This window comes from Schistocerca nitens, chromosome 2 (genome assembly GCF_023898315.1).
Source record: "Schistocerca nitens isolate TAMUIC-IGC-003100 chromosome 2, iqSchNite1.1, whole genome shotgun sequence".
Lineage (NCBI taxonomy): Eukaryota > Metazoa > Arthropoda > Insecta > Orthoptera > Acrididae > Schistocerca > Schistocerca nitens.
Window position 1 is genome coordinate 319247092 of NC_064615.1, and position 15217 is coordinate 319262308.

Sequence of the window (15217 nt, forward strand, 5' to 3'; positions counted from 1 at the left end):
CGATCAGTCACAGAGTGGCTCAAGAATAAAGAATATTGTAACTCAGTATAGAGCTATTACAATATTTTAGTTAATACATTATGTGACGAATGCCTTTGTAAATGCCGAACGAGTAAATAAATAACTAATAGCAACAAGCGATCACTCAGATGCTTATTGCTGCACAACGACAAACATTACGCCCCTGTACGGCTCACTCTACTGGAGGAGAAGTATGAAGCGGTGAAGTACGTGGTAAAAATTTCGACGATCTGCCATGAAAAAAAAAAAATTATAAAATTTATCATCCCCACAACTGGTACTTTTCGTACTCAAAAATCATGCCAGCTGCTGTGGCCGAGCGGTTCTAGGCGCTTCAGTCCAGTACTGCGCTGCTGCTACGGCCGCAGGTTCGAATCCTGCCTCGGGCATGGATGTGTGCGATGTCTTTAGGTTAGTTAGGTTCAAGTAGTTCTAAGTCTAGGGGACTGATGACTTCAGATGTTAAGTCCTATAGTGCTTGGAACCATTTGAACCACTTGAACCAAAAATCATGGAGTATATACTTGAAAATGGCTAACGGCCAAAATTAGGCGTTAGTGGCGTAAATAACAGTGATTATACAGGTATAACAGCCAAGGTGGAAGATGGAATTGCGCTTTGCTTGTTCAGGTAACGTTCCACTTCGAAAGTCAACTCTGCTTCATTCTGGAAAAGTCTGACGCGCACAGTAGTTTCTTCACCCCCTCGGAAAGTTTCCTGCAACGGTTCGCCTTAGGCCCCCGTGACCTCATCGGGACATTTCGATGGTATGCTCCTGTGGAAACTTAGCAGCGTAATCTGTTAGCACCACACACCATAGAAGTTCTGAAAAACACTAAGCATCCCCCTCGCCTTTTTCCGGCAGTGGTGAATCCACTTGTTTCCACTGCTTGCTTTGTTCCTTTTGTTCGGATTGGTAATGATACAACCAGGACTCGTCCATGGTGATTAGGTGGGTCAAACAAGACAGCTAGATTTGCCTGACACACATGAAACATTTCCGCTACTGCCTCGATTCGATAGACGTTGAACGGACGTGAGGAGTCAGGAAACCCTGCGAGCGGCGCCGTTTGTGATGTCAAAATGACGTGCAAAATGTTGAAAATTTGTCCATAACTGATTTTAACTTTTTGCACCATTACTTCATCTACATCTACATCTACATCTACATGATTACTCTGCAATTCACATTTAAGTGCTTGGCAGAGGGTTCATCGAACCGCAATCATACTCTCTCTCTACTATTCCACTCCCGAACAGCGCGCGGGAAAAACGAACACCTAAACCTTTGTGTTCGAGCCCTGATTTCTCATATTTTATTTTGATGATCATTCCTACCTATGTAGGTTGGATTCAACAAAATATTATCGCATTCGGAAGATAAAGTTGGTGACTGAAATTTCGTAAATAGATCTCGCCGCGACGAAAAACGTCTTTGCTGTAATGACTTCCACCCCAATTCGCGTATCATATCTGCCACACTCTCTCCTCTATTACGTGATAATACAAAACGAGCTGCCTTTTTTGCACCCTTTCGATGTCCTCCGTCAATCCCACCTGGTAAGGATCCCACACCGCGCAGCAATATTCTAACAGAGGACGAACGAGTGTAGAGTAAGTTGTCTCTTTAGTGGACTTGTTGCATCTTCTAAGTGTCCTGCCTTCGATTGTGGTACGACAATCTTCGAGTACCAGAGCCTCTACCTCTGTTGTGATTCCGTGTTCATCAAAGAGACATAGTCTGCCATGTCCTTCTTCTTCATTCAGACTTTTTTGACCACACTGGAAGCTTTGAGCCACCTAACTATTGCCATATCATGGTGCACTGTTGCTGTACACTCCCACCAACTATGCACGGATTGTTGCAGTGTTATCCCACTTCAAATGCAGAAAACTAATTACCGGCCGATATTTCACTTCATCAGTGGGACACGCAATATTATTTTGGTTCTTCTAGCGTTGTGCGGCGGCACTGTCCGTGAAGATTTCATTGTGTACCAAGACTGAAAAAAAAGCTACACAGCTTTGTAGATAACCGTTTGTTTAACTATAAATACTGTGTTCTGAGATTCCTAGGAGCACTTTTGGGTTACCTTAACACTTACATTACGAGAGCGTGCTGAAAGTTAATTCTTCAGAACTTTTTATGCGAAAACTATTAAATCTCTTTAAACAAAACACGTGTTATTAACATCCTGCATCTTGATTTTCCGCGTCAATATATTTATTTCTCAACATAGTCATTTCTCCCAACGTGAGATAAGTTTGTTTATACCGTCACAGTAGAATGTTGGACTTTGTTGACAGAGCCATAATGTTACGTCTGCCGACACCGTTTCATCACCATTGAAGTGAAGTCCTCAAAAGTGCTCTTTAAGTTTTGGAAACAGATGAAAATCGGGTGGAGCCGTGTCGAGAATATGTGGAAGTTGTTCCGATAACAGTGAACCCTAGGCGTCGTATTGTTTCAGATGTCACAGTTAGTTTAAGTTGGATTAAGTAGTGCGTAAGCCTAGAGACCGATGACCTCAGCAGTTTGGTCCCCTAGAACATACTACAAATTTCCAAAATTTTCAACTTAACCTCCTTCCCCACATCAGCATCCACTCCGCTGCTACCCTCTACAGTTCCCACGACTCCGCATTTAACCAAGCAGCAAGTTTAAGTACTTTGAACAGCACAGCCGTGACATGCAGTAAATGCAGTAAATTATCTTGTGCTTCATCAAATACTTACAAATGATCGGATATTACACTGCATTCCATCGACATAATCAACTTTGTTTTGCTTGCACATTCCGTCACTTTTTACAAGGGACCTAAGTACAATCTTGGGGGCTCCGGGGCAAGTACATAAAGTGGACCCGCTCCCCCTTTTGCATGATCACCCCCACTGCACTCCACTCCATTGCCATCTCAATAAAACATCGCCCTCACGTAGTCTCCCCACGCCCCAACCCCATGCAAACACTACAATACACCATTACCCTAGCTGCTCCCCTCCCTCTTGAATCAAAAAGTGAACTTTAAAAAATCACTCTATTTTATTTTAAATACTTTGGTGAAACGAAATATAATGTTACCAATTTTTCCCTGAACGTCCGTGAAACAGCTATTCGACCTTGCATTTTGTACATAACAAATACTGCCACATACAAGGTAAATTTCAATGAAATATAAAATCAAACTATTTTTTATGAGAATTTTTATTTAACTAGTTAGACAACCTCTTACGTTAAGAATAAAAGCATGAACCACCAATAAAGGGAAAAAAATGAGTAATTTCGTAGAAAGTGAAAAATTTAATACTATACTGCATGTCAAAACAAGTACACATTCAAAATAGTCCTTCAGTTCAAAAATCCTTGTAAAAATGTGAGCTGCTAATGAAATGTATGTTAGCGAGCTAAATAATTTTCTTAATTAAATGAGTTTTCCCTTCTTCTTGTATTTTCAAAATGGTCTATTATTTTAGAAACATCACCTGTTCGTTGTCTTCAGTTTCTGCATAGGTTTAGACGTCTACCTCAGAGATGTCAAGCCTTGTGGATTACCTGAGCCACATTGGAAGAAGACGTGTATCTTTGAGCCACACATAATATCCTTAACACTAACAATAATCGCTGAGCAAAATACTCGTAAATGTGTGTGTGTTTGTGTGTGAGTGTGTGTGTGTGTGGGGGGGGGGGGGGGGGGATGGAACATGGAGAGAATAGCCAATTGAAAGTATTCGATTTATCATAACTTTACATAAACGGAATTTTATAGAACATTTCTTTCGGCGGCCCTTCGAGCTGCAGTTTGGACACCCCTGGTCTACATTTCCATCTATACTCTCTTTGCAAACAGCGCGGCAGAGTTAACTTCTTGTTGAACCATACATTAAAGTCTGTTCCCGTTCCATTTGTGGACGGAGCGTGTGGAGAATGAATGCTTCTGCGCCACTGCGCGAGCTTTCATTTCTATTATTTTATTCGCACGATCTCTGTGGGATAGCTGTTTGGGGGGCTGAGGAAAATTCGTGGTTTCTGCTGTGAAAGATAAGTCTTGGATTTTTCCAAAGGCGTTCTTGAGAGATGAGCCGCGTATTGTTTCGAGTACTGCTACTTAATATGTTCCAACACCTCTGTCACACTCTACCGCCGGCTGGACAGGCCTGTGGCCATTCACGCCAGCCTTCTGCTGACAGCACTGCGCGACCATTTAAGAAGTGTTTGTAGCTTGGAAAAAGAATGTTCAGTTTTGCTAACAGCCATTAGTTCGATTAGACGTACCAGAATGGCTTTAAATATATTCCTTATTAACGTTATCTGTGCTGGAAACAGAAGACAAACATCAGAAGATAATTTCCTTGAAAAACTTAAATGCTTCATTTTAAGATCGTCTTCTCAGGCAGTAGATGCGAGAAAAACATTGTATTGCTACTACGCGTCTATAATATACTTCATTCCTTATTTTTCCTTAAGCTCATACCTACATAACGTCGGCATTGTTATTATTGCATTTGGCGTTGTTAATGTTAGAGGCTAGCCAGACGTCCTTCCTGTCACCACCATTTTATTCCGCACCCTCCTCCCTCGCCATCTCTGCCCCTAATGAAGATCAGAAAGAAAATTTAATAATATTCTTTTATAGTATTTATACAGCCTTGTGTCACACAGATGGTATCATAACCGGTTTCGGCTTCTTGCAAAGTAATCATTAGATTTTTGCATAAAAGAAAGGAAAAAGGGAATAATAAAATAGTAGGAAACTCAAATACAAACTCAAACCAATTTCTACACAGAGCTACTTGCATCTAAATATGTTACGCAGTAAACTCGCCAAAGTAAAACTAAAGAACGCAGGAGAGGCAATGTAAATGGCGTACTGCTTGTTCTATAAAATCACCGAAATTCAGCCGAACCAATAATACTCTTCTCTTAGAAGAGACTTCTTCGATATTGGTGGATTCCTATAATTTTCTTCCTCCTCGTTGATTGTTGGAACTGAAGGCTTTCATATTGCTAGAAGGGAGCAAGTTCACTCCAGAAAATAGCTCCCACTCAACTGCATAATCACAATGGAGTAAACTATAAATGGACACCGAGGCTACTGAAGCAAACGTCCCTTTGTAATAACGTGTATATCTAGAGATGACCAAGAGGGAATTGAATGTCAAGAGCCCCTGCGTATGTACGGATATGCAACACGCCTGTCGTTAAGGGTTTTGTGAAGCAGCGATTACGTCGTTAAACGTGAGAATAATGCAATATAAGCTAGTGGTTGCGCTTGAGAATGTGTGTTACAATCATGTCTTCCAAGTTTCCATAACTTCTACAATTCTACGAACAATGTATTTAAAATCACAGCAAATTTTATTATACTGCCACCACTAGTAAGCCTCATAGAACGGATAAACGTATGACTATACGTAAGTGATTTATAAATTGGTGTCAGACTGTTCGCTGAAGATGCTCTCGTCTACAAGAAAGTATGTTGACTAGATGAGCGTAAGAAGATGCAGAACGACTTGGACGGTATTTCCATTTGTTGCAATGTGTGACACCACTGTAAATGTGGATAATGAAATACCATTCTCATAACAAAGACAAGTAGTATTAGATTGAAAAATTCGAGAAAAGCTTCTAGAATCCTTGAAGTCGTCTGAATATCCAGTAGCAATACCACTTCGTGTAAAAGGAAAGTGTGGTGGATCTGAAAAAGAAAGTCGTATGAAAGAAGATAGTGTGAGAAGTACTAGAATACTGCTCTAGCATTTCGATCTCCTATAAAGAAGAAGTGGCAGCAAACAGTAGAGAATCCAGAGTCGCGCTGATAGGATCGTACTAGCTCAGTATAGGGCGTATGAAATCCTAACCGACAGGCTGCTACACTTAGTGCGAGTCTCAGAAAGAAGAAGTTCTTGTGAAACTCTGTTGGGAAAATTTGTAGGACTGGTATCCAGAAAGACCGTACAAAAACTCTGTTACTTTCATCGTACATCCTGTCCAGGGATGGCGAGAATAAGATGAAAGGTTATGGCACATGCCGAGACTTAAAGAAGGTCATTTCTCCCTCGCTTCACACAGGAATAGAGTATGATAGGAACTCGTTCGTTTTGGCCCAAAGTGGCCTTCTCTGTGCACTGTACAGCGGCTTGTGTAGTTATACGTAAATGTGGGAATAATACAGGATGGATAATATAAAACTGGCCCGGAAATATTTCGTGTATCGTAATATAGGCAACTCTACTTACCCCATCCGCAGCTGGAGCAGTTGATGTAATTTGGCGTACCAATCTTAAGAAGCAGGAAATTTTTCCAGGACAGTTTTATATTACCTATTCCGTATTATCTTCCTGCTTAGGTATTTTTTTATGCATGCCATTTTTTTCGCTAGCAAAAAGTTAAACTATTTTACCTCTGAAGTATTTGAAATACTGGTATTGACTGTAAATATTGCTCGGATCGCGCTTTACAGTGAGTTTTGAGATTTCGGAAAGTGAATTTTTGTGGTAAGTTCCTGTCGGACCAAACTGTTGAGGTCATCGGTCCCTAGGCTTACACACTACTTAATCTAACTTAAACTATCTTACACTAAGGACAACACATACACCCGTGCCCGAGGGAGGACTCGACCCTCCCACGGGGGCAGCCGCGCGAACCGTGGCAAGGCGCCCCTGACCGCGCAGCTGAGAAAGTAAAAATATTGTTCTTTAGTTAATGTGAGTTTGTTGTAAGAATAACTCGCATTTCTATAAAGCATAAATACATGTCACGCAAGCTTTTTACGTTCAAAGATGGCATTTAGTCAGCTGTTTCCAACCTGTAAGTCAAATAGCGAAATTTAATTTCGACAGCTTTCACTACAATCTCTCTAGCTCCTAATCTTGCTGCATCTCCTTCGCCCCCCCCCCCCCCCCCCTTTGCTTCACCCACAGTATGTCCCACAAAAGCATTAGACCCTCTGGTGTGCACTTACCCATGGTGTTGGCGATGAACTTGCTGCGCTCCATAGGTGGAATCCACTTGGCCACCATGGGGTGAATGGACGGCCACGTCACTCCCTGTAAACAGGAGACGGTATTCATACAACAATTACAGAGCTGTAACTCTTTTACCTGAGAAAACTACAGTACCAACGTGTGGTACTATCAGGTCCCGTACTACAGATTTACTCATCTGATTTACAATGCATTTTTTTTTTTTGCCACTTCCTTTGGTAACAATGTTTCATCTATCCTGACATCATACGTAACTTGGTTACAGATGAAACATCACCCCCAAGTTTATGGTTAAAATGCATAATTTAATTGAATGAAAACATTTATAGTACGATACTACTACTACTACTACTACTACTACTACTAATAATAATAATAATCTTAGTTGAACCTATAACTGACTATCGAATTTAATGTTCCTGAAACCATTAAGAGGTGCTACCTCTATGGCTGCCGTATAACAATATCAGACTTGTTAGCTGCTATACGTTGATCGGTATGAATGTTGGGCCCGAAGCTGTCTCGTGGCCGATTCCGTGGTCTAGGGGAAGCGTACGTGTCTCGGAAAGCAAGCATCGTGTGTTCGCTTCCCTGTCAGGTATTACTATGACTGTGTCATTCCTGTGCGTGTCCTCTAAGTATAATACAATGTAATTCATGGAATGGAATGTATTTGATTCGAACGTCAGCTGTTAAATAGCTTGATTCATGGATGATGTCAGGAGTCCAAGTAACAATAATTATTTAAAACAATCAATATATACATATTGATTGAACCATAGCAGTTACCAAGTCTGACACCGGTTGTTTCTTGGATTTCTTGTCGCGTCAGATTTGTTCGTAATTTCAAGCTTTCAACGACTTCCACAGTCTTCATCCTCAGGAATTATCCGTCGAACAAATACCCCGTGCGACAGTTTCGTATTTAGTTGACCAAACTATGTTTGGGAACGCCACGAAGTCACGAATCTTCTATTATCTACAAGAGATTATGTCGAAATCTGTGACTAAGGAACATTGGTGGAGATGCTGATTATGTTGATGGTAGAGAACTCACTTGCTTCTCTATAGCGTTTCAGCATCCGGCGCTCGTTTCCGTGCACTACTAATTGAACAGCAACTGTCCCACTTTCAGTTATTGTTGCACATTCTGATTTTAACGGCTTCTTTGATGGCAGAATGCCCATAAATAGATGCATGGGATAAAATTTTCGTGTCAAATGAAATGGTATGTTTGTTATGACGCTGTGTTCACTAACAATAGACTTGTCGAAATCGCGATATTTAATATCGCGCCGGTGCCCTGCGCAGGTTTCTGGAAGCTGCAGTTATAGTAGAGTGACTGTGGTATACACCACTTCTAACAAACACGGAACAACGCGCTCCAGTACGCGGCCGCCAAATACATCGCTGGCCGCACTTCTCCGGACGGCTCGCGGCTACCATCGCTGGCCGCCTTCGCGCGCGCGCGTTTGTCAGCACACGGCAATTGGCTACGCCAGGAAACATTGTGATTGGTTTTCCCTGGAAAACAGCGACCCCAGCCGACGGCTCCATTAACTAGCAAGCCTTATATAAACCCGGCCGCCGCCGCAAACGACAGTTCTCATCGGGAAGTGCAGTACGCCGTGTTCCAGCTGCTTGTGGATGACTCGCCGCACCACTCGAGGTTACCTAGCTGCTCGGCGGAAAATCTTGCGACTTCACTTGGAGAGACTGAACTTCACTGGACTTGGGAATAATTACGGGACGTGCACCCCACCCTGCACATTCGGACATTGGTATAACCAAACTTTAATTCTGCATTACTTCTGAGTGTGAGCCTGGGTAGACGCTTGGCTAACATAATGGTTAAAAAGTGATTTGCGATTTAATAAACAAGACTGAAGAGGTTATTGTGTTATTCCTGTTTATAACAGTGACCAACGTAACTGATACCTCTTTCACAAGGAATTTTTCAAACTCTGAGACCAAGGCTGCCATTTACTAGGCGCACCAGTTACTGAATTTTCTTGGGTGGTCAGAAAATGGATTGAATACCTTGTCTGGACACGACCCTTCCTGTGACGACACAGTAAGTCGCTGAAAACCTGAGTTGACAAACAAATCTGACGCAGCAAGAAACTCGAAAAACATTTATCTAAAATGTCGACTCGTAGGGACGTTTTCAAGTTTGACATTGTTATTATGGCTCTTGACTGATTTGTAAGTCCCTTATTATGTGGATATTAACGACAAAAAGAGTTCAGGAGCAGCTGAACATGAGGTTAGCGATTAAAAATGTGTATTTGGTGAGAACTGAGGTCATCTCTTTCAGAATCAATATTACAGAATCTCAAGAGGGTTTTCCATACAATTCCGGGATACTGTGCACAAAGTGACATACAATTAAAGTAACTTCATTCTATAACTACCATAAGTGCTTTATGAATGTAGGCGATCATTATCAAATCGACATACATACAACAGAGAAGAGTTAACAAGGAATCACACAGTAACTACAGAAAAAAACGTCGTATGCACACGGAACTGATATAGATTCCTTTCATCACAAACGTATAAGGAGAATTTCTTGACGCTAATATCCCGTCAAATCATAGAAAGTCGTATAACGGAGAGGACAGTCCCAGGATGTGATAGAAGAGGAGGAAAAAACTGGTCATTCAGTAAGGCGATGAGTGTGTTTGCGGAGGACTGAATGATGTGTGCTTAAATAAGCCAGCAGGAATTGATAACATGGTTTTTGCGCTACTAAAATCTGTGGGCGAGGTAGGAACTTTCAGGTAATTTGAGTATGCGTCAAAAATCTATGAAATGGGTGGCAACTTTAAATTTCTAGGAAAGAATTATCGTCACATGGACAAAGAAGGTACAAGTGGATAAATGCAAAAACTGTCGGACAGTTGGTCTGATTCAAATGGTTCAAATCGCTCTAAGCACTAAGGGACTTAACATCTGAGGTCATTAGTCTCCTGGACTTAGAACTACTTAAACCTAACTAACCTGAGGACATCTCACACATCCATGCCCGAGGCAGGATTCGAACCTGTGACCGAAGCAGCAGCGCGGTTCCGAACTGAAGCGCTTACAACCGCTCAGCCACAGCAGCCAGCTAGCTGGTCTGACAAGTCACGACTGTAAACTGCTAACCAGATTAATGTACAGAATGACAGAAGACATACTGAACGTCGAACAGTCTGGTTTCATGAGAAATAGTTCTGAACTTGCGCTTAGCAATGGAAGGGAGATTGTAGTCAGGACATGGTCCTATCATTTGTCTACTTACAGAAAGCCTTTGACAGTCTAAGGCAGACAAATAATCTTCAGCATCTATAAAATCCAAGAGGGAGTAGTAATAATGGAAGTTCCCGAAAGACAAGTTTTGTGGTAGAAAGCATGTGTATCGAAGGAAATATCACAAAAAACTGAAAGAAAATGTCGGAGGTGCACACGGAACAGACAGCAATGCTAAGGTTTGCACACGACATTGCCCTTCTAGCCATATATAAGGAGCGTCTAGAAGACCTGTCAAGTGGTGTGAACAGGATACTTAGAATGTGGTAAAGAGGGGGCAGATAAACAGTAGTACGACATAGTTAACATCAAAATTGGGAACGGTACGCTAATGGAAGAAGTAAGATTACACAGAAATGGCTGAAACAATGAACACATTAGATGTAGATGTGGACAGGAAAAGAAATATTCTTTTTATAAACGAGGTCTCCTGGTAGCGGGTATCGAAACGGAAGTGAGGAAGAAGTTCACAGGAAGCGTAGATCTGGGGCACAGCACTGTACGAAAATGAAACGTGGAGCATCAGAAATCCAGAGAAGAATAAGCTCGAAGCATTTGAAGTGTAGTGCTATCGAAAACAGTTAAAAATTGTGTTAACAAGTAAAATATGAAATGAGTTAAGCAATAGATGGGCAAAAGAAATCTTTGGAAGACCCTACCAGAAGACGGTACTAGCTAGTGGGGCATCTGCTAAGGTCTGTTGCAACACTGCCCCATGGTGCAAGGCACCCGTGCCTGTCCTAATCGTTCTGCAGATGGTGTAGGCTGTGCGCCAGAAGGCCGTATTGCAAGCGCCGCGCGCGTGCACCAGCTGCTTGGCTACCAATGCCCGCAGGCACTGGGCCAGAGCAGTACGATCAAGCACATTAGTGAAAAACTGCCCGCACATCAGCCGTTCGTCCACTTCTGGCCACTCGTGCCCGGGACAACCCGGCTTCCCTGAGCTGGTACGCAACCTGGAACAACCTCCTAAAGCCGTCGGCACAAGGGACGAAGCAGGTAACATTCACGTGCACGCAGACTGGACACGTCACGAGCTGGTTAACGTGATTTTGCGCTCTCAACGCTATCTGTCGGTACTTGTCGACTTTATTTGGCTCGCAAACCATACAGTTTGTTCATGAAAATGGACACGCGCAGAATTACTATGTTAGCTCTATTAAAACGCACATTTCCTTTTTTGATCATACGCTAGTCATGTTTCGTCGTGGAGAACATAAATAAAAACTTCAATATCCGTGAACGTGTAATAATACAAAAATGAAAGATTCATGTCCGCTCGGGCTTCAGCTTGTAAAAGTTCACCCAATCGAACAGATTCACTCCTGACAGAGAGCCACTTATATTTACATAACGCCAAATATTACATAAATTATCTCTATTAATTTCAGAGGAAAGTCTTACAACTTTTTAGAAAACACGAAGTTGATTGGGTATAGCGGGTAGCGAATCCTCTTCCAGTTCACCCTTGGTTCTAGAGCATGGCGCCATAACCAATTCAGCTACTATTGGCCTCGTATTTTCTATTATAATCCGCTAAAGGCTTTAGTCGCCGAAACGTTATTGACACTTAATGATAACAAATCCTAAGACAAGCAACACGTTTTCATGAATCTTCAGTGGGTCGTTGCCATAATAGAGCCTGCACTCATAACGAGCGAATTATAATGCTAAAATAACTAAATACGAAAATTCTTTAACCACTAATATGACGTTTCCCATTGTTATATTACAACAAATCGTGCCAATAAATATTCCTTCTTGAGACATTCAATGTGCTGATGTTTAAAAACAGCAAACATGCATGGGGTGTAACGCATAACATAAATACCACCGAATATGGGCTTCTGTTGCACAGGAAAAATACAGTATGGTGCCCTGCTTTCTGCTTGAGCCGGCCGACCGTGCGGTTCTAGGCGCTTCCGTCCGGAACCGCGCTGCTGCTACGGTCGCAGGTTCGAATCCTGCCTCGGGCATGGATGTGTGTGATCTCCTTAGGTTAGTTATGTTTAAGTAGTTCTAAGTTCTAGGGGACTGATGACCTTAGAAGTTAAGTCCCATAGTGCTCAGAGCCATTTGAACCATTTTTTTTGCTTGAGACGCAGAGAGCGTTATTGCTTCCTACTGGTTCTACCTTACGTGGCACGTTGCCGAAATATCGCAGAACGCTTTTACTGTTTCACACGATGAAATGGCTTCTCAAGGAGAAATAGCGGGAAGTACGTCGCAAAACTCGTAGAGCAACGTTAAGTAACTTGTACCGCATGCCGACGGCTTAAAGTCTATATGGATAGATGGCGGGGTGCTGGAAAGATCACAGAAAAATGTTAGGGTCAGATATGGACTACTAGAATATGCCAGGCAGGTTATAGAAAATGTTTAGTGTAATAGTACATACATAGATGCAGATATTCGCATAGATGAAGAACAAATGGAAGACATCATTGAATCAGTCGAGAGACTAGTCAGATAAAAAAGAAGGAGTGAGTGTTGGTGGTAAGCAACATGAGATAAGGGGAAGATAGGAAGAAACACCGAGCTTTGGAGAGAGTTAGTGAGGATTGTAACTGAATAGCTTGTGACCCACGAGTTAAAAGAGACGGATAAAGGGAGTAGAACGTATAGATCTACATCATACTCTGCAAGCCACCTGACGGTTTCTGGCGGAGGGTACTTCTGTTAGCACTAACCGTTCTCTCCTTTCCTGTTCCCCTCGCGAATTTCCTAAGTCTCTGTATTAGTGCTTATTTCTCGAATTTTCACATCATTAGGAGATGTATGTGGGAGGAAATTATATGTTGTCTGACTCTTCCCAGAAAGTGATCTCTCGAAGTTGCAGTAGTAAACCTCTCTGTGATGCATGACGCCTACTACTGGAATTTGTTGAGCGTATCTGTAACGCTCTCGCCAGACTAAACGATTCGACGACGAAACGAGCCGCTCTTCTTTGGGTCTTTTCTTCCATCAGTTCTCCCTGCCACTGATCCCAACTGATGAATAATACACAAGAATCGGTCGAACAAGCACCTTGTAAGGGACTTGCAACCTCTTGTAATCTGGGGTACGGGCTTTTTATTCTTTATAGAATTCTCAAACATTTCTAGTTATGATTATCTATGTTTACACTAAACAGTTGTTTTAGAACTGCCGAGTGCTACGAGACAATATACGAGGGTCACTCCAAAAGAAATGCACACTATTTTTGTAAAAATACAGTTTTCATTCTGCATGTGTGAAAGTTTTACAGTGTGTAGATACATCCTTCCTATTTGTTTTCAAACTTAGTTCAACCTGTTCCCGCGAGTGGCGCAGTCACGGCATGTCTTCAAGATGGCTGCTACACTTGAAGTTCGTCAGAAGCAACGTGCTGTCATAGAATTCCTGTGCTGTGAAAACGAGACAGTGGGGAACATCCACAGGAGGTTGAAAAAGGTGTTTGGAGATGCTGCTGTCGATCGCAGTGCAGTTAGTCGGTGGGTAAGCAGGTTACGTGATGAAAGCGGGCACGGCAATAATGAGGATTGTCCTCGCAGCTGCAGGCCTCGTACTGCACACACTCCAGACAATGTGCAGAGAGTTAACGAATTGGTGACTGCTGACAGACGCATCACAGTGAACGAATTGTCACGCTACATTAGGATAGGGGAAGGAAGTGTTTGCAGAATACTGAAAGTGTTGGCGTTAAACTAGGCTTGTGCCCAGTGGGTTGAGCTGTTTGGGGGAAGAGACCAAACTGCGAGGTTATCGGTCTCATCGGATTAGGGAAGGACGGGGAAGGAAGTCGGCCGTGCCCTTTCACAGAAACCATCGCGGCATTTGCCAGGAGCGATTTAGGGAAATCACGGAAAACCTGAATCAGGATGGCAGGACACGGAACCGTCGTCTTCCCGAATGCCCGGTGGGTTCCCAGGATGTTGACAATGGCTCACAAAGAAACAAGAAAAACGGTATGCAGCGAACTTTTGGAACAGTACGAGAATGGTGGAGATGAATTTCTTGGAAGAATTGTGACAGGTGATGAAACATGGCTCCACCATTTTTCACCAGAGACGAAGAGGCAATCAATGGAGTGGCATCATTCAAATTCACCCAAGGAAAAAAAAATGCAAAACCACACTTTCTGCTGTTATAGCTACGGTGTTTTTCGATTCTGTAGGACACTTGCTACTGGACATCATACCAAGTGGAACCACCATAAATTCTGATGCATATGTAATGACACTGAAGAAACTTCAAGCTTGACTGAGTCGTGTTCGACCACATCGACAAAAGCAGGATGTTTTGCTGTTGCACGGCCACATGTCAGTCAAAAAACCATGGAAGCGATCACAAAACTCGGATGGACAACACTGAAACACCCGTCTTACAGTCCTGACTTGGCTCCATGTGACTATCATCTCTTTGGGAAACTGAAAGACTCTCTTCGTGGAACAAGGCTTGAAAATGAAGACTCCCTTGTGCACGCTGCCAAACAATGGCTCCAACAGGTTGGTCCCGAATTTTACCGTGCGGGTATACAGGCGCTGGTTCCAAGATGGCGTAAAGCAGTTGAGAGGGATGGAAATTGTGTGGAGAAACGAAAATATTGTTCCTAAAGGATGTATCTACACACTGTAAAACTTTCAAACATGTAGAACAAAAGATGGATTTAAAAAAAAATAGTGTGTATTTCTTTTGGAGTGACCCTCGTAGGCCTAATTTGGGTTTGTTTGGTTGTTAGACTGTTCACAGCAAATTATGCCTTTTCCTTGGCGCGGTGGTGGTTTCGAGTACTGTCCTGCAGTCAACGCGAATGCGAAAACCTACCAAACGTTTCCAAAATAGAGTCCCCAATTTGTTCTCTGTTCTTTCCACCTACAGTCCTTGCCCAGCTGCAGAAAGGGGCCGGTCCAACACGGTCGCACGGATTCCGGCGACT

General features: G+C 42.6%; 1 protein-coding gene across 1 annotated transcript in view; it reads right to left on the reverse strand.

Annotated features, from left to right (window-relative positions):
* The window catches only part of LOC126236100 (sialin), a 415633-nt gene that overhangs the window by 75706 nt on the left and 324710 nt on the right, over positions 1-15217 (reverse strand). The window contains exon 6 of the mRNA XM_049945170.1: positions 6984-7068. Coding sequence (XP_049801127.1) covers positions 6984-7068 — 85 coding nt within the window. The remainder of the gene's footprint in view (positions 1-6983; positions 7069-15217) is intronic.